Here is a 20,764-nt window from a genome sequence, read left to right as displayed (position 1 = left end):
AGTGTTGCGTTGACCGAACACACCTCGTCATTTCCTCGTTGTAGCGCTCGTCCTGCGGAAGTGTTTGAAAGTGCCATTGCGCGAGACGAGCGCGAGCTCCACGCTGCACGAGCTGATCAATAGGCCTCCGCACGCGGCATGTGTAAGTGAACACGCTCGAGTCTGATGTTTATAGTGTCTATGTACTGTGATGTATATGGAGTTTAACACAATAATAGTTGGTAACGTGGATTAGATCGAGTATGCTGCTCGCTAGATCGTGTGCTAAAGATATACACTTATGTATCATGTGTATAATGCTACTCAACTGGGATTAGATAGTCTTTACCTGTTGCTTTAATATTTGAAGTTTCGCGTGATGGTTTTGTTTTTGTATTGGTCGTCTTATAAGGGGTTTTCTATCGCGTATTAATGTGGGTCGTGCGTGCCTGAGGGTTTTTGAGCTAACGTTACTCTTGCACCGGGTGAAAGAAAGACAAGGCCTCGGTATGCAGGGACGACCATGTGCATTTCCTGATTCTTCACGCTTTTTTCTTCAAAAATATCCTCAAGTCAGATGTTTGTTAACAATTTTAGCCAGACATTTTTGCAGTTTTCAAGTATTTTATATTCTGCATGCATTTATAATTTTTTTTCAATTATAAACTACTCGTACATTAGTTCTGAGATCACAAAATAGAGAAAAGATTCGTCCTAAAAATGTTAATAGATTACATGTGGAATATATTATACATGTCGAATTTATTATAAAAGAAAGAGACTTAGACCCTTATTGTGGGTTAATCATCATAAATCATAAAGTGCATTGATTTTGAAAATGTATTTCAAAATAAAAGTCGGGGTTTTTATGCAAAGTATTTTCCTAAATGGATTGCTAACTGTTTTATATATATATATATAATTATGCACTCAAGTTGAATGTGGACTGAAATGCAATTTTTATTGATTTTTTAATCTGAAATTAAGATGAAATCAAAACATACCTGGATATTTTATTACATTGGAAACTATTGTTTTGTACAGTGTTTTTTGTTTAATATAACTGTGTATCTGGATTTGTGATCTTTTATCGCTAATTAACTTTAACATGTAACATTATAATTTTTGCTGTTTAAATTGTTTGGTTTAACCTGTCTTAAAACTTGGCATATTCAATCACTGATGCAGAGATAAAGCTAAACACAGTTGTGCAGGTTTGAAACACTTGCAGGATGTGTAAAAGGCCTTTAACTTTAATCATATGTAAGTCATATATATAATGATATTGTGTGTTTATCCATGCCTTCCCTCGTCCTCAACAACATTATACATAACGCGCTGGTAGTAGTTGTGGATAAAATGGTCCACAGAAGTTTACAAACCGCAAAAAGTTGTTTTGGTGTTGCAATCGTTTCACAGGAGACAGTATTTTGTGAAGGCATGAAGGATATTTAATAATTGTCTTTTGTGGTTTTTCTGCAGGATGGAGTGGCAGCCGGATGAACAAGGCCTCCAGCAGGTCCTGCAGCTCCTGAGAGACTCCCAGTCCCCGAACACAGCCACACAGAGAGCTGTGCAAGAGGTATCCTCACCAACACAACTCAAGGGATCCATGATATATGGGTGGATACTACGAATTTGTAGTATTTTTATTAAAGTGCCTCTATTATGCTTTTTTTTAAGATTCATAATTTTGTTTCGAAGGTCTCTTACATTAGGTTTACATGTTTAACAATATCTGAAACGGTTCAATAAAAGGTCCAGTCTCTCTATACTTGATTATAACAAACTTGAAACCATTTGTATGATTTGTTTATTCAAATTTCAATAATCAAAAACATGTCTAATCAGTTAAATGTTGTCATTGATTTTATATTTGATTTACAACTTATTTGTATCATTGATAATTTATTAAAAAAATTAAGAATAATACAGTCCAATAAAGTTCTATTAATTTTCTTTTTATGATTTAATACAAATATATTTTCAAAAACAGTGGTAATCAAATGAATGCATATAGGGTTGTAACGGTATGGCGGTTTATCACGATATTGACATGTACGATTATCATATCGTGAATATTTGCTTATTACCGGTTTTGGATAAAAAATTAAACCAGATCTCACATGCGCGCAACTTCTTTCCACTTGACTGCTTAGACTCGACATGTGCATGGACAAAAACATGGACAAAAATGAAATTCCTTAAGTAATGTTGAAATTGTATTATTTTGGGAAGTACATTTTATTATACAATACTAATATAGTCCTGTCAATATTTCTTCTAAGTTAAATCAAACTTTTATTTTGATGTTTTTCTCAAATAAAATGATGAAATGCTCTTTCTGGATTCCTGGGTTTAAATCTTTGCAGACCTTTCACATTCACAAACGGCTATATTACACACTACATGAAAGGTAATATCCGAAACAGCATATTGGGGCACTTTAAATTATACATGAGTCTGACAGAGGTATTGGTATGAACATATTGATATCATTATGTAACATTACACCCTTATTTATTCATGTGTGAACTTAGTGTGCCAGATTTCAAAAGCTCTAAACCCCTTATCAAACTTTTTTGTACAATAATGGGTCTTTTATTTCAGTTCAGTGAAGTTAAATAGAAAAAATGTTGGGAACGCTTTACAATATAAGGTTCCATTTGTTATTAGTTAGTTAACTACATTAGTTAACATGCTAAATAACAATGAAACCTACTTCTAAAGGCATGTTTTAATGTGATTGTAATTTCAACATTTACTAATACATTATTACAATCAAAAGTTGTATCTGTTAATATTTAGGGGAACTGAGCTAACATGAACTGACAATGTAGTTGTACAGTTGTATTTTATTACCTAATGTTAGCAAAGATGAATAAATACTGTAACAAATGTATTGCTCATTGTTAATCCATGTTAGTTAACTAATGGGTCCTTACTGCTAAGTGTTAAATATGTTGTCATAATATAGATGAAATATACTTAATCTGTTTTTTTAAAATAGTGTCAATGTGCATGTTGAACTGCAGCTATTATTACATTAACTGTAATATTCTTAAATTCCTCTCAGAAACTAGAGCAGCTGAATCAGTTTCCTGATTTCAACAACTATCTCATCTTCGTCCTGACGAGGCTGAAAACCGAAGGTTGGTGTCTGGATTTATTTTTGCGTAAAGCTCAGTCACCTTATTGCATGTTGTCATATGTTGTCCCATAGGGTTTCAGACAGTCTTTATATGCCACTGATCGTATAAATATCTGTTGCCTTTCTTCACACTCCACAGATGAGCCCACTCGATCCCTCAGCGGTCTGATACTGAAGAACAACGTGAAGGTTCACTATCAGAACTTCCCCCCTGGAGTCGCACACTTCATCAAGCAGGAATGTTTAAACAACATCGGAGACCCTTCCCCTCTCATCCGCGCCACTATCGGTGAGTCTCTCCGCGCGCTCTAGAGTAAGTCAAGCATCTACATGAACTCAAATGTTATTGACTGGAAATTGCACTTTATGTTAAAAAAAAAGCGCAACGTAATCTTTAGCAAATATCAGAACGAATATTACTTTTTCTTACTGCACATTATAATATTGTGACGCTTAAATGTAAGATTTTTACAAATTAGTATGTACACTTATCGGTTAACAACATGAAAAGAATTACTGGTATCGGACCGAATTTTATTATTTGCGCATCCCTACAGCTAGCAGTTCTCATATCGTTCTGTTGCTAGTATGCGCTCAGTATCAGGAAATGTGACGATTCTTGTTCTCTCTGTCTTCAGGTATCCTAATTACAACGATTTCCACCAAAGGGGAGTTGCAGACATGGCCGGAGTTGCTGCCCCAGCTGTGCAACATGCTCAACTCAGAGGACTACAACATCTGCGAGGTCTGTGCCTTGCCTCGGCGCTCTTCATAGCCGCCTTAAAGGGATAGTTCACCCAAAAATGACAATTCAGTCATTTACACGCCCACCATCATGATGTTCCAAACCTGTAAGGTTCATCTTCGGCACTCAATAGAAGATATTTTAATGAGATCGGAGAGATTTCTGTCCGTCCAAATAGGCCAAATATGCTCAATGAAGGCCCGGAGTCAAAGTTGAAGTTCAATCATTTGACAGAGTTTACTGAAGGCAAAGTTCTCCACACTTCTATAGGCTGTAGACAATGAGTAAGAGTTTCCAGCCTCAAACTAACTCAGGATACAGAAACGCTATATACTTTCAGGCCTGGTTTCACAGACTGGGCTTAGATTAAGCCAGGATTAGGCCTTCGTTCAATTAGGGCATTTAATTAGCTTTTATAAACATGCTTTTGAAAGCAACGTGCACTGATGCTCACCAGTAATGTTTTTTTCAGTCAAAACAGCTCAAATATGCATTTTAGTCTGGACTAGCTTAAGCCATGTCTGTGAAACCAATGGATAATCAGTTGATGTCATTTCTACATGTTCTGAAAGGTTCTCTTAAATGTCATTAAAAAAAAAAAAATCTCATTTGTGTTTTGAAGATGAACGAAAGCATCTTATGGTTTTGGAACGATATGAGACTAGGTAACTGATGAGAGAATATTCATTTTTGGGTCAACTTATCTCTTAAACCTAAACCTGTCTTTGTCCTCTCGCTCATTTATCTTGCTTTTCCTCTTCTATTTTGTCTTGCACATTTTCTTATGCAAATGTGTTTGGAAATGATGCAAGACACGGGCAAAGTGGTCGTGATGCTTCCTGCATCACATCCAGAAATGTTCCACACAGGTGTGAGTTGTATCTTAGTTTGTTCTCATTCACACACACGCACACAGGGCTCGTTTGGAGCTCTACAGAAGATCTGCGAGGACTCGTCTGAGCTCCTGGACAGTGACGCTCTGAACCGACCCCTCAACATCATGATTCCCAAGTTCCTGCAGTTCTTCAAACACAGCAGCCCCAAGATCAGGTCAGTCAAGGGAAGTTTGGGGGTAACTTTTCATGTCCCGAATTCTGTTCTTAATTAAAACTGTGGCATATTTCTGGGAATCTAATGGTCGTTCATGTTCTGCAGATCTCATGCTATTGCATGTGTGAATCAGTTTATCATCGGAAGAGCGCAAGCCCTGATGGACAACATTGACACCTTTATTGAGGTGAGCATGCTGGATTTAATAATCTTTTTATTAACATTATACACCCTATTTGGACTAATTATTTCTCATAGTTATATACCTCAGTGATAATGTATGCATTCAGGTGGTGATTTATTCAAGGAGCAGGAGCAATTTTGTTAACGCTTTATTTTACAGTGTCCTTGTTACATATGTTACATGTACTTACCATAGTAATAACAGTAAATTATGCATAATTACATGCAACTAACCCTCAACCAAATCCTAATCCTACCCTAACCCTATAGTAAGTATATGTACCATATTTTTTTTCATAGTTTGGCTGGTCCTGCGACTTATAGTCAGGTGCGACATGTATATAAAAATTAATTGATACTGACTGAGATTAACCAAGAGAAAACATTACCGTCTACAGCCTCGAGAGGGCGCTCTAGTTAGCGGAGTTGTTCAGAAGCGACACCGAGGAAGAATTCAATGTATTCAGTGTTGTGGAATGAGATCGCGGGAGCTTGGTCTTTGTTTACCGGTAACTTGTTGGACTCGCTGGCTTTGTTAATTTAGCCTAATAACTGTTAATGTGTTACGTTAACATACCGGACACCTTCAGCCTGTTGTTCTGTGTGCTATTGTGTAGCTGAATAACTTGCCTTTCCAGATTAAATGTCTGTTCTTGGTCTTGGATTTTGTGAAATAAATTTCTAAATAAATGCGACTTATAGTCCAGTGCGACTTATGTTTTTTTCCTCTTCATGACGCATTTTTTGACTGATGCGACTTATACTCCGGAACGATTTATAGTCCGGAAATTAAGGTAGTTAATTAATATTACTCAGTACTTAAATATATAATTACACTGTAACATTGACACCTTAAAATAAAGTGTAACTGCACATTCTGTGATCCTACGAACCTGAGAATAATGCTGCTCATGACATCAGTCAGCTATTGTCAGTCTGTTATTGCCGGGACAGTTAATTATTCATGTTTTATTTAATAAGAAGAAAGTACAGCAGGTGGTTGGAGCAAAACAGACATTTTGGATTCTGTCTGCAATAAAATCACTGACTAGCTCCTGTAAATGATGTCAAAATGACCTTTCGTCCCCATGTGAAACAATTACCGCCTACATACGCCATCACTGTTTTAATCTGTTTTCCTCCTTGGCTGTTACTCCAGAGTCTGTTTGCGCTGGCCGCAGACGAGGACTCGGAGGTGCGCAAGAACGTGTGCAGGGCTCTGGTCATGCTGCTGGAGGTGCGAATTGACCGACTCATCCCTCACATGCGCAGCATCGTTGAGGTAAGAAGAACTTGCTGACCCAGAAGTGGTGTACATGTTGACCCATCAGAGATGCTGATGTTGACTGTCCCCGCAGTACATGCTGCAGCGCACACAGGACCCGGATGAGAACGTGTCTCTGGAGGCCTGTGAGTTCTGGCTTACGCTGGCTGAGCAGCCCATCTGTAAGGATGCCCTCTCTGGACACCTTGCACAGTAAGTGACTTTTCTCTTTCCTTGGAAGAGTCATGCAATAAGTGCATTTGCTTCAGATGTCAACCGCACAACGTGACGTGAAATACAGAAGATGAGGACAAAATCAGTTTTATGCTTTTTGTGAGCCCTCCCAAAAAAAAAGTTGGATAACCCGAGTAAAACTTTTTTTTTGTTTAATTGAGGAAAGTAGGTACGTCTACATTAATCCGGAGACATTTGAAAATGGCGTTTTCGTTTATAAATGCTCTCCGTCCACACTAGCGTTTTCGGACGTTTCAGTGTGTATGAGAAACTTTTGAAAAACGCCTGAAAAAGCTAAATTCACCTTTACTGTGCATGCGTAAACCCCCACAAAAGATCACTGAGATGATACAGATGGAAAAATAAATAACAAAATGGTCACGCAATTCTTCTAACAGGATAATTTTATTTAGCAAAATATCTCGCCATTCACTGATGCGTCCAGGTCGCTCAGTCACCATTATATGTTTGGTCTAAAACGCAACTGCTCTCCTGTATGCCGCAGGACAGCAAATGTGAGTACATTTTCTGTCATCTTTGCAGTACTGTGATATAGGGCTGGGCGATATGACCAAAATCTCATATCACGATATAAGTCATCTCATATCCCGATAACGATATATATCACGATATAGTACCTTTTCTGTAAATTCAATCAATTAATAATTTATATATATAATTACTACATGGAAAATACTTTTAGCATATATCAAATAAAAGAAAAGTTGATATATATATTGAGTATATATTAAGTATATCCTCAAAAATGTTTTTTTATATATATATATATATATATTGTATTCTAAAAAAAAAAGGGCAAATGTTTGATTAAGAATGTAGAAATATAAAATATGAACGAAATATAAAACATTTTTCAAAAACAAATGATTACAGGCCCAACATAAAATATTGCTATATAAAATACCAAATGTAAAAATTCAATGGAAGATGTTTAATGTAGCAGAAATCAGGGCTCCGAACCTGTTCAATGAACGAAAACAAACAAACGAAATTTTGACAGGAGCATAACCAGAAACGGAAACCAAATCAAATTGAATCGTTCTGAACAGACACGCTTATTTGAAATGGTCATTAACCGGTTAACAACGTTATTTTATCGTTCTGTTAACTATTTTAATTTGCCAGTCAACCAATCATGAATTAAAATAGTACAGACTGAGCAAATGTGATATTGACGCGCATAGCCGATCCAACGTGAGTGAAATGCCCATGCTCAGCTGTCAGTCATCATTGATACGTCGCAATGGGAATGCGCTGGCGTTAGTTTTCCATACTGTATGTCACCAACTGTCAAAAAATTAGGCCTACATTTCAGTGAAAATGAATAGCAGGTAATATGCAACTTTTTGTTTTTTGAAACCAGCGAAAATTGCAGGATAGTGTAGATTAGAACATGGATCCACACAACGTCACATCACGCACTTACAGCGCTTCTGTGAACGGAGAAAACAGAATAAAGCTAAATATATAAAACTAATATATAGGCCTATATGAGAAATATAGGCTATTTGCCTTAAATAATTACAGATTAACAAAACGAAAGGAAGCATTTTGCTGAGCTTCGGATCATGCGACAGGGTCCAAAGTTCACAAAAAGGAAACCGAGATGGTAGAAAAGGGAATCGAGCTTGTTTTCTGTATTTTACGGCTTTACAGTTTTGAATCATTTCTTGCTTCTATCCGTATGACCATAAATTACGGAGTAACGGATTCCTGTTCCTGTGATCGCGCCGATGCTTCACGGCACGCGCACACGTTCTTGCATTGCTTGACATAGCAGCATGTTCATTATCAAAATATAATAGTCAACCAAACATATAGAAATTTAACCAAATCATGTTCATGCTACAGAGGTAGCCCCTCATTTAGGAACGATCGAGCTCCTGGCTGGTCCTGCTCGGAAACACCCGGTTCTATCACCCTTCACTCGCCATGTTATTCACGTTTCTGCCTGCATTCTCATGGCGGCGTGTAAGATTGCAGTCCTCCAAATGATGAAAAAGTTTTGGCGTAAACAATGTTTTTTTACGACACCACGATATGAACGATAGAGCATAATATGAATCGATAGACTTTTTATATCGTCCATCCGATATATATCGTCATATCGCACAGCCCTACTGTGATATGAAGAGTGTGCAAAGTAACATTTTAGCAACAGTGTAAAAGTGAATGGCACATAACAGGCACAATGCTGGTAAACATGAATATCTATTGGTACAACATGGATCACATGTCTAAACTTGCGTCATCGTTTTCAAATACCTCCGGCTTTACAGTCCACACTACAACGTGTAAACGGCATTTTCAAATTTATCCACTTTGGAGAGCGTATTCCAAAAGCTGACTTAAAACGCCGCCTCAGTGTGGATGGAAGGCCAAAACGCAGAGAAAAATTTACGTTTTCAAACAAAAACGTATTAGTGTGGACATGGCCTAAAGCTGTAGGGCTTTAGGCCATGTCCACACTAATACGTTTTTGTAATTAGACATTTTATACATTTAAAATAGCTACAGCTTAAACAATATAGCAGAATCTCAACTTGTTGGCACATTTCTATTCTATTTCTATACAGGATTTAGCATTTGAACTTCATGTCTGTTGTTGCAATAGCGATTATCTCATGTTTCCTTTATTGTCAGAGATGCTCTTGACCTTTTCACATCCGTCTATACCTCAAGTATCTGGATTACTAATTTTGACTTCCTGTCTCTAATCTCCTTTAGACTAGTTCCTGTTCTGGTGAACGGGATGAAGTACTCTGAGATTGACATCATTTTGTTAAAGGTTAGTTACTTTGCTTCATAATCATAAGTTCTACATCAGTCTGACCTCGGGTATGATTACATAATTTTTCCTGATTTTCTCAATGATTTTCAAGTATTCATACTGTCTGACCCAAGGCCTTTGACTCGCTGTCATTGCTGTCCAGAATTGACCGGCTTTGTTTCATCACATGGTGTCTTTCTACTTCCTGTTTAGGGTGATGTGGAGGAAGACGAGGCCGTGCCGGACAACGAGCAGGATATAAAGCCTCGCTTTCACAAGTCTCGTACGGTCACCCTTCGCCACGAAGGTGATGAAGCGGAGGAAGGAGAGGACAGTGATGATGATGATGACGACGATGACGACAGTCTCTCCGACTGGAATCTACGTAAGTGTTTTAAATGAGAAACCAACCTGTTTTAGGGGAAATATTGCCAATTTTTCAAGCAAATATCAGATTTTCTGTGGAGATGATTACACTCATAAATGTCATGAATGTCAGTGATGTTTCATTACTCATACTGTCTGATCCACAAAGCTTGCAGTTAGATTGGTGCTTGGAGAAATCCAAGAGGTCTAACCCTGTTCATTTGCTCTGTAGGTAAGTGTTCAGCAGCCGCCCTTGATGTCCTGGCAAATGTGTTTCGGGATGAGTTGCTGCCCCACCTACTCCCTGTGCTGAAGGAACTGCTGTTCCACCCGGACTGGGTCAGTAAAGAGTCTGGTATCCTGGTGCTTGGAGCCATTGCTGAAGGTATAGTGCACTGGATGAGGACGTGTAAAATGTAAACCATGATTTGTTGAATGCTATAATACAGCTTACTAAATGCTACTTTCAAATGACTATGAAAGAATTTTTTTAACCGTAATGCGCAATATAGTGAGGTCCTATGATAGTGTAGCATATTTAATTGAAGTTGCAATTTGGTCATTTTTGCTTTTTGTTTTGTGGCAATTTAATTACTTTGGGACATGTAAAAGGTAATTTGGGTATTCATTAGGGGTGAAGTGTTGTAATGTTCAACAGTTAAATGTATATATTTGTACAGTTTTCTTGTTTTTGAGGGTGGGTGGGTGGGTGGGTGGGGGGTTGGCAAATCTTTCATTCATAGCAAATCTGTAAAAAGGCTAAATGTAAAATGGATGAACATGCACACCACTTAATATCTAAATTGACAGCAAAACAAGTTCACAATACACACAAGATCACAATAGCACAGTTTTATGTACTTGTACACTAAACAGAATTACAACATTATTGTATAATATTGCATCTTTAGGACCTTGGTCATTTCCACCCCTAAATAAAATGCATACTAAATAATCTGTACTAGTATGCTGTTCAAAAGTATATATCTATATATCTGTTCAAAAGTTTAAGGTAAATAAAAAAATAATAATATCAATGTTTTTGAAATGTCTCTTTTGCTCACCAAGGCTGTTTATTTTAGCAAAAAATACAGTAAAGAGTACATTTTATTAGTAAAAAATACTCCAGACTTCAGTCACATGATCCTTCAAAAACCATTCTAATATGATTTTTTATTTTTTTTTAATAGAAATGTCTTAACTGTCACCTTTTATCAATTAAATCCAACCTTGCTAAAGTATTAATTTCTTTCAAAAGATATATTTCTGACCTCAAACTTTTGAACTGTAATGTATGCCCTGCAAAAATATTTGAGTGGAAGGGTGACTATTCTGACCCTGTTCTCTCTCCCGTCTCCAGGCTGTATGCAGGATATGATGCTGTACCTGCCTGAGTTAATTCCTCACCTGGTCCAGTGTCTCTGTGATAAGAAAGCACTGGTCCGCTCCATCGCCTGCTGGACTCTGAGTCGCTATGCACACTGGGTGGTCAGCCAGCCGCCCGACTCCTACCTCAAACCCCTCATGACCGAGCTGCTCAAACGCATTCTTGACAGCAACAAGAGGGTTCAAGAGGCCGCCTGCAGGTTTGTTTGACCCGCTGTTGAAGAACATCCAGTTACTCCACCCAGACCACCTCCTAAATGTCTATCCAACCATGTCTGCTAGGGGTGGAACAATACACTTGTCACAATCCGATACAAATCTCAATACTGAGCTCACGATACGATACTGTCTTGTTTTTTTTTTAAGCCAAAATAATATATATATTTTTTACTATTTAGTTATATATTATTATTCCCCCATTGCATTATTATACATTATATTCAACATGTATAGTAGTTTAATGTAGTAATGTCACTGAAAACGCATGCTTGTATCAATGCAGGCATTAGTTGGATCTCTTACATAGACTCGCTATTAATGCACTATATAAAAATAAACCATCTAAAATGCTTTGAATAATCATACTACTTGAAGTAAAAGTGATATAGTGATTTAAATTAAGTTTGTGCTTTCACTTTGAGTTCCAGCACACGTATCCTCTTCAGATGATCAATGCAATCAATCGCAGTTCCAATCCCAAGAAAGTGTGTCGAAATGACTTTTGCCAAACTGTAAATGGTTGGTTCATCAAAAAAAAACGAATTTTGCATTTATTTGCACATTTTCACTTGTCACACAAGCATTTGAACATAAATGTTGTGCTTGAATGGTTTAAAATCACATCAAATCACATTTTCTTTGGGTGTGTGTGGAGCACAGAAAACAATGCGCTAGAGGAATTGAAATTTTAGTTTCAATACAAGTAACCTAATCCTGACCTTAAGTATTTGGTTCCAGAATTGGAATTGATTTTCGATTCCCAGCCCTACACCTGTCATTAATATTTTCAACCGCAAAAACGCATTCTGTGTGAATGGCCCCTACGGTGAGTTTTACAGTGGTATAGCTGGTCACCTCGTCTGGCAAAGATTGTGTTCTGCTGGTTTATCTGGTTGGCCAGTCAGCTTCCCAACCTCAAGACAGTGCCTAAAGTCCTCTTAAACGTATTAAACCAGACAGTTCCCTGCTGAAATATCTTTAACCAGTCACCTTTCAGTTAGGAAATGTGGTTCTGAAGATGTCGGCACCTTGAGCTAATGCAGAATCTTTTTTTTCTTTTTTTTTTTATCAGCGCATTTGCGACTCTGGAAGAGGAGGCCTGTACAGAGCTGGTTCCCTACTTGAGCTTCATTCTGGACACACTGGTGTTTGCTTTCGGCAAGTACCAGCATAAGAACTTGCTGATCCTCTATGATGCCATCGGAACCCTTGCTGACTCTGTCGGACACCATCTTAACCAGCCGGTAAGATCATGTTCATTTTGAGCATGGACATGATTCTTGAACGTTCTCGTCTTTAATTAAATGTCTTTTTTGTTGTTGTTGCTGAGCAGGAATACATCCAAAAGCTCATGCCCCCTCTGATTCAGAAATGGAATGAGTTAAAAGATGAAGACAAAGATCTGTTCCCCTTGTTGGAGGTAAAGTACTTCTGCCCTTTTGGATTGTGTGATATTCATTCTTCAAAGACAGAAATGTCTTAAGAATTTGTCCCTTTTTCTTGCAGTGTCTGTCTTCAGTGGCCACAGCACTGCAGAGTGGTTTCCTGCCTTACTGTGAACCAGTTTACCAGCGCTGTGTCACCTTGGTCCAGAAGAACCTCGCTCAAGCCATGGTCAGTCGACATGCACGCTTGTTTGAGAATGAACACCATAGCATGCTGTCTTTAGTTTATTCCCTACATCTGTTTGTCCTGTTCTTGTTGTAGATGTATAACCAGCAACCTGACCAGTACGAGTCCCCTGATAAAGACTTCATGATTGTGGCCCTTGATCTGCTCAGCGGCCTGGCCGAGGGACTCGGGGCTCATGTAGAACAGCTGGTCACCCGCAGCAACATCATGACCCTGCTCTTCCAGTGCATGCAGGTACGGTCAAATCATTTGGGATGAGCCAAGCTATATTCAACTCAAATCGGTTTAGTGGTCTTGTAGTCTGGTTTAGTTTCTCCTCAAGTGCTAAAATACCTGAAACTGAATAAACTAAACATAATAAACAAAAAATAATTAAAATGATAAAGATCTAGTGAACAAACTCCATCGCACACCTGCAGGTGATAGGTGCGTCGGAAAATAGGACCAAAAAAGTGAGTCGTTTTAGCAGATAAGGAACTCCCGCACACTATCGTTACTTACAATTTAAAATTAATGTTTATTAACATACATCGTTTCGGTCACACGACCTTCATCAGGAGGGTTGACTCCTGATGAAGGTCGTGTGACCGAAACGTTGTGTGTTAATAAACATTAATTTTAAATTGCAAGTTCAGGTGCATACTTGTGCATACTTGATTATCTCTGCATATTTATAACAATACAAAATATAAAATGCTTTTCGTTTTCATAAAAAAAAGAAACATTAATGTGGTTTAGGCAATATGTGCACATATACCCTGATTATCTTTACTGCATTTATAATAAAATAAAATGTGACAAAACACAACCCTTTCTCTTTCCATTTTCTTTAAAAAAAATAAAGTATGTGCACATATAATCTGATATCTTCTCTATATATATAATAAAATGAAATGAGACATAAAAAAACAACCCTGTTTTAATGAGAAATAATAGCCATTATATAAGTATAATGTGTAAGAAGTTTATACAATAGGAAATAAATACAAGCAAACACTTCAGTCAAACGTACAAAGGCAGCGCTCAAGTACAATTGTGTATATATATATATACTTATAACTTAATGATATTAATAATAGAAATGCTAATTGTGTGCTGTATTAACCTAACTGGTTTATTTGTCATATAATTAAAGGACACCATGCCAGAAGTGCGTCAGAGTTCGTTCGCTCTGCTAGGAGACTTGACGAAGGCGTGTTTCCTTCACGTGAAGCCATGCGTCGGTGAGTTGTGTTCTTTGACATACTGAGTAAAGCCTGACAATAATTGGAGAGCCGTTTTCTCATGCTAGCTGTTGCTTTTGTGTGTGTGTTGTGCTGGTCAGTTTGTCATTGTTGTCCGTTTACCCTCTCCAGCGGAGTTCATGCCTGTCCTGGGTGTCAATCTCAACCCAGAGTTCATATCTGTGTGCAACAATGCCACGTGGGCCATCGGAGAGATTGCTATTCAGATGGGTGAGTGTTTATGCACACACAACTCCCACCCATATACAAAATATTCCCTGCGGTGCAGGTATTTTCTCGGAATGACATGTAATGCATATCTGTCCTGTGGTTTGGGCAGCCACTGTGCAGATTTGTTTGCTTATTTACTATGTATTTATTCATTTGCTTCATGGGAAAAGATGCAAAGAAAGTGCTTTTGGAATGGGTTTGTTACTCTCCAGATTGTGACTCTCCATCTAGCAGTTAAATAAGCAATGAATACATCTGTCAGATAAATTTTTTTAGGCAATGGGCCACATTCAAGGAATCTGCTTTTATCATTAATCTTACATTTCATTTGTCTGGTGTTTTTCCAGGTACGGAGATGCAGCCTTTTGTGGCCTTGGTTCTCAATAACCTTGTGGAGATCATCAACCGACCTAATACACCCAAAACTCTCCTGGAGAACACAGGTGATTAGATCCAGCATGAACAATTCACACAATCACTGCAATAAAATCACACAGAATATATGATGAACTCTAAAACAGACATTCGAATTCTGAATTACCTGTAGAAATTGTTCTTCTGATTTGTGTGGCTTTTTGACTGGTGATAATTTTTAGCTTGAAACTTTGAGACGCACTCACGTCCCTTTTTTGTGCTTTTGAAACAGCCATTACGATTGGTCGACTGGGATACGTGTGTCCACAGGAAGTCGCCCCCGTGTTGCCACAGTTCATTCGCCCCTGGTAAGACGTTGATTGAACCATTGAGTGCATCTTATGTGTGAACTAGTTCTGTTTTCATGCGTCTTAAACTATAGAGTCTAACGAAGCTCTCATTAACATCCTTTTTTTTTATTACCTAGGTGCACGTCACTTAGAAACATTCGGGACAATGAAGAGAAAGACTCCGCCTTCAGAGGCATTTGCATAATGATCGGGGTAAATCCGGGAGGAGTCGTACAGGTGAGGGGGAAACAAAATCAATTGTCCAAATGGAGATAATTTAAAATGTAATGATTGAATTGATCATTTAATTAGGGCTGTTAAACGATTAATCGCGATTAATCACATCCAAAATAAGTTTGTTTACATAATAAATGTGTGTACTGTGTATAATTATTTTATATATAATAATACACACACATGCTTGTATATATTTAAGAAATATTTGCATGTATATACTGTATATAGATTTATATATATATATATATATATATATATATATATATATATATATATATATATATATATAAAAATCTTAAATCTATACATGGACGTGTGTGTATTTATTTATACAAAATAATTATACACAGTACACACACATTTATTATGTAAACACAATTTTTTTTATTTTGGATGCGATTAATCGTGATTAATCGTTTAACAGCCCGTACTTGCTGTAAAGCAATATCAGAAATAAATGCGTTCATTACTTCAATAGATCATGAATAACCCCAAAACCTTGATTATTTCTGCAGCAATATTACGTATGTCTTAAATATTGCTGTAGTAATATATGCGACATGTTAATCAATGTAACATGTCTTAATCAAAAATGTTTCTTAACGGAACATTGAGTAATAATATTTTAAAGTGATTTCTGTCATTTTGACTGACCATAAATATTGTATTTACCTGCTTAAGAAACATTCCAGTAAACCCTGCTAAAAGAGATTAGAAGTGAAAAAGGAGACAATTACATTTTAAAGCATCCGTGTGAAACAAAATTTGATAACTGATAAGCACTGCCATTTCTGTTGCTTTTGCTTATGAGATCATTTATATACCGGTATTATATATTTCTTACCTGTTAGTCATGTAGGTAAATGACTATATTAATATATATAATATAGCACAGGTAAATATGACATTTATTATGTCACGGTTTGGTTTGTTTTCGATGCAGCAAAAATAAAGAAATGCCAGAGAAATTTCCTTGATTTAATTTTTTTAAATTATATTTTTATTAAAACTAACATCATAAAGTTTTTTTTTTTTTTTTACTGTGAGCAATGATGGAGCTATACTTGACTTTTCTTTGGAGCATATAAAACAAAACCGCTCCTTGGACAAAATGAAATGTAATATTGTAGTAGTTATAAACACAGGTTTATTTTAGTTCAGATTAATATTTGAGGGCAGCAATTGTATTCGTAATGTCAAAATAAAACCGACGTAATGTTACTTGAAAGCATATTATAGCTTTTACTATTCCTGCCAAACTTCCATGGTTACAGTTAGTAGAGCTACTACAGTAAATCCATGGTGAATGTTGCTGATCTGTGGACTCTGAAAAGTTCATTCATGGCACAATGTTTCTTCCTGGTTTCCACGTCAGCGCTGTTTGACCCGTTAATAACGGTTTCTCACTAGATCTCGCAGCGATGTTATTACTTGAGTGGCAAATTCAAATGCTTTCTTTACTGGATCTCGCTGTGTAGTAACAGTGGTGCTTGATCAAGATCGGCTTGTGCGGCATTGGTCCAAACTGATAAACGGTCCGTCAACCACACAATAACGAGTAGCTCGGTTTCGTTCCGCTTCCATTACATTTGCCATTTGATGTTGGGCAATGTTGTGGTCGCGCCAGCGTCTCTTACATTATGAGCGCGCTTGCCACTCGCAACGCTCCTACATTTGAAATAACGACATTTTGGGCGGCAGGAAAAATGGTCCAACGAAAATGCGTACCGAAAGCCTCGTACCGAACGGTTCAATACGAATACGTGTATCGTTACACCCTATATATATATACATCTATAAAAATAGAATCTGGCCTCTTAAAACAAAAAGTTTGGACACCCCTGGTCTAAATGTTCCAGTTTAGCTTTCATAAACATTTTTTTCTTTTCCTTTTGGCACAGGACTTCATCTTTTTCTGTGATGCTGTGGCCTCCTGGGTAACTCCAAAAGACGATTTGAGGGACATGTTCTACAAGGTACGAATGTAACTATAAACTTTGATTTGATGGGTTTACAGTTGGCCAAGATAGAAGCACTGTTTCAACCGCATTTGTCCACACCCTCTCTAGATTTTGCACGGCTTCAAGGATCAGGTTGGCGAGGATAACTGGCAGCAGTTCTCAGAGCAGTTTCCACCACAGCTGAAGGAGAGACTCTCAGCCTGTTATGGTGTGTAGATGCCGCCCCTGCTCACATGAGAATCTACTATTAGGTGAGAATAACCTCAGTGATAAAGTAAGATAGCGAAACCAAGCTGGAGAAACATCGACAAGCCACCTTTTTCTTTACTTGCAGGTCAAATCTGCGGGAGGGTTACTGTCTGTTTGTGGGAACTACCTGCTGTTGGGAGCCAAAGAAGTGTGACGGTTTGCGATCTGTTGTGATCCTACTTCCTGTAGTGAAAGAGGATTTGAGAGAGTTAATGTGAAATCAACCATTTTATTGTCACACTTTGGCTTCTTACTCGCTCATAACGGGAATGAAACCTGAAGCTCAGGGATCTTGATCGGGAGGGAGGGATCGTTCAGGCAAGATTCACCAGCTGCTTATTGGACAAAACGACGCCATTCAGTAGTCCAGCCTTAGCAAAGCATGGCTTCTCAGCTAGATGCCAAAAGCACACACACACACACACATGGGAAAATGCAACGAGCGGCATACATGTTTAAGGCAAACTGCCTGAAAAAAATGAGATTTTCTTATAGGTAGATCACCCAAAAATGAAGTGTTTTCATCCTTTTGTTACTCAAAATTACGTTGAACTCATCTGTGAGATGTTGGTTAGCACAATCTTTTGCATAAAACAAAAAAGTGGATTATATCTCCAAATAGGACAAATGTTAGCATTTAAGAGTAGGTCTGCGAGAGTTTCAGAAACGGGCAATGTGTGAGAAACGGGCTATGTGTGAGAAACGGGCTGTAATCGAGTAGTTATTCACTGAAAATGTTGCTCAATTATTTAACACAAGATGTACTTTAACCTTACTAACTTTTATTGTATATTCTTATACCCTTTTTTTTTTTTATGCCGTAGTCATTATCCACTTTTGTGTTTTATGCAAATTTTCATATTTGGGTGCACTTTCACTTTAAAAGTTATTAAAAGTTTGCTGGTAATTGTTTAACACGTGTTGGCTAATGACAAAAGCATGCAATCATTATGACATAAGTACATATTTCTATTTCCTGCCTGCTTAATTTCTTTCCGCGGCGGCACATTACTTTGAGCTATATTTTCATTCCATGAACAAACTGCTTTTAATGCTTTGATGATTCTGCTGTAAGCCTGTAAGAACCATAATGGAGTTGCTGATTTTACGATGTTCACGTGATGTTTCATTAAGCGGATACTTGGATTTGTTTTCTTTTTTTTTGGTGCATCTAAAACGCATGGCAAAGAAGGGCAATGAGGTTTCTTTACAAAGTAACTAACAAGTAATCTCTTTCCGTTTTGATCGACGTGATCTATTTGAGCATTATTCCTTTCCTTATGTAAAGATTGATCTAAGAAACCTTGCACCAAGAATTCACTGTAGAGATTGAGTGTTTGCCTCCGCTGCTTTTAAAATAAATGATAGGGAGTTAAATAACTATAATTCTTAAGGAACTTTAGTTTCTGGCGTTATTGATAAGCACTTTCTCTAATAAAGAATTCGGACTGTCGGGTTCCCCCTCGTGAGATGGGGAACTGTTGAAGTTATGAGTAAGAATGCTTGGCTTGTGTAAGGACAATCTAACACGAGTGATAAAGCGGTTTCTTTAATGAGCTTCGATTTAACACTGGGTAGTTTTCTTTGCTAAAAGTATACCCAGTGTTATCGCATGTAATGTAAGATTCTTCTACACGATATGCAATTGTTCTTTTAGACAGACTGATGAATTGTGTGAAAATGTGCAGTATAGGTTATCAAGAGTAAAAAATAAAATAGAAATGTTATTTGATTTTAAGTATCATGTGATTGGAAGTTCATTGCTCTGTTGATGGGGTTTAGGAAAGGGTTCCCACATTTTTCCTCCTTTTTAGTTGTTTTGATCATGCTTAAGCTGTTGTCCTGGTTTTAAATGCCTGTTAAAGCAATATGCATGTTCGTCTCTACGAAAAGACAGTTGCATCTTAAGGTTTCTTCTCTCATCATTAAACACTAGCTCTGACAATCTCATTTTTAAAATGTATACATTTTTGTAAGCTGCTCCGCCCTCTAGGGTCGTTTTATTTTTGTTTCCTTTTTTTTTTTTTTTTTTTGTAAAAGCCTATTCCAACATTTAGACTATGTATTTCAAAGATTTGGGGAAAAAACTTTGTTTAAAATGGGATGTGACCTACTTTAACATTTAAAGAAAACTGAAGTTTAACCTTAGATTAAAAAAAAATAAAAAAAAGTGTAAATGCAAAGTGGATGTTATTGAAAATGGTGTGGTCCTATTTTAACATCATGCTGTATTTAGAATTGGAAAAAAAAGCCTCAATTTCTAAATGATTAGTGCACAGATGCATTTGCTCCAGTTACTGTAATAACAATATGCTGCCAAGCAGACCTGTGTTCCTCCAATACCGTGGTATCTTTTTTTATTTTATTTACTTTTTCATTTATCATTGTTTTAAGTTTGTGTTAATATAGTTTTGTTTAATATATTTTATTTTGTGCACATGCACAAAGATTTTTTAGACTTTAAAAGTTTTTTTTTTTTTACTTTGATTTCTTTTTGTTTAAAGAATTTTTTTTGTGTCAGATTTAAAAGGACAAATGCATTTAGCTTATGATTTTCAGAAAGTCTGCTGAAGCATTGCTTTTCCTCCCCCCTTTCCCACTCTTCTTTTTTTTTTATGTTGACTTGTTTTTCAGTGATCACCTTTCTTTAAATTCTTTGAATGGGGAAATAAACATTTTCTGTCCAATTAAAACAAATTGTGGTCTCTGATTTTTTTAACTTAAGCTGTCCAGATGCTGACAAAATGGCCTCTCTGGAAGCGGTCTCGAAAAGGTGGCAATACATGAACATAATTATGCATAAAGTGATTATTATTATTTTTTTGGTTCACTTTATTGAATGCCAACACTGAAAATGGTGATCAACTTGACAATTCCACACAACTTAATGTTTTCAATTACACTGTTTATTTACTTAAAACCAGTTGCCTTAAAATTGTCAACTGATCACTTTTTACAGCGAAAACATTTCTCTATATTTACTGAATGCTTAATAATTTGCAGTGGCGTAGGTTTGATTTTTGATTAACATTATTGTTAGGGATATATCAGTGTCACTGGATATTGGTAGGGACGTGTCCCTACTAAATTCTACGCCCCGGATAATTTGTCTTTAGTCTGGGACAACTGAAACCACTGACCCCACCTGCTATAATCTAC

At 37.0% G+C, this 20,764-nt stretch overlaps 1 protein-coding gene across 3 annotated transcripts; it reads left to right on the top strand.

The window, feature by feature from the left end:
- The first annotated feature begins 11 nt into the window (after positions 1 to 11).
- Positions 12 to 19,644, top strand: tnpo2a (transportin 2a). Of its 3 annotated transcripts, none has more exons than XM_079625171.1 (25): positions 12 to 142; positions 1,462 to 1,561; positions 3,056 to 3,131; positions 3,270 to 3,419; positions 3,769 to 3,875; positions 4,792 to 4,925; positions 5,031 to 5,112; positions 6,268 to 6,390; positions 6,467 to 6,585; positions 9,355 to 9,415; positions 9,611 to 9,782; positions 9,996 to 10,148; positions 11,124 to 11,349; positions 12,441 to 12,612; positions 12,702 to 12,788; positions 12,875 to 12,982; positions 13,076 to 13,234; positions 14,136 to 14,223; positions 14,356 to 14,454; positions 14,802 to 14,897; positions 15,101 to 15,176; positions 15,296 to 15,395; positions 17,297 to 17,371; positions 17,465 to 17,607; positions 17,691 to 19,644. In XM_079625171.1, the coding sequence occupies exons 2-24, from the start codon at positions 1,463 to 1,465 to the stop codon at positions 17,570 to 17,572; spliced, it is 2,670 nt and encodes an 889-aa protein (XP_079481297.1). In that variant the 5' UTR covers positions 12 to 142; position 1,462; the 3' UTR covers positions 17,573 to 17,607; positions 17,691 to 19,644. The 3 variants fall into 3 exon arrangements, 2 of the variants coding, with proteins under 2 accessions (XP_079481297.1, XP_079481298.1); XR_013799244.1 differs by having other exon boundaries at positions 44 to 142; positions 14,325 to 14,454; XM_079625172.1 differs by having other exon boundaries at positions 79 to 142; positions 3,270 to 3,443.
- The last annotated feature ends 1,120 nt before the right edge of the window (positions 19,645 to 20,764 follow it).

Source organism: Phoxinus phoxinus, assembly GCF_949152265.1.
Source record: "Phoxinus phoxinus genome assembly, chromosome: 1".
NCBI lineage: Eukaryota > Metazoa > Chordata > Actinopteri > Cypriniformes > Leuciscidae > Phoxinus > Phoxinus phoxinus.
Note: the sequence above shows the minus strand (reverse complement) of the source record. Positions and strands in the feature narration are given on the sequence as shown.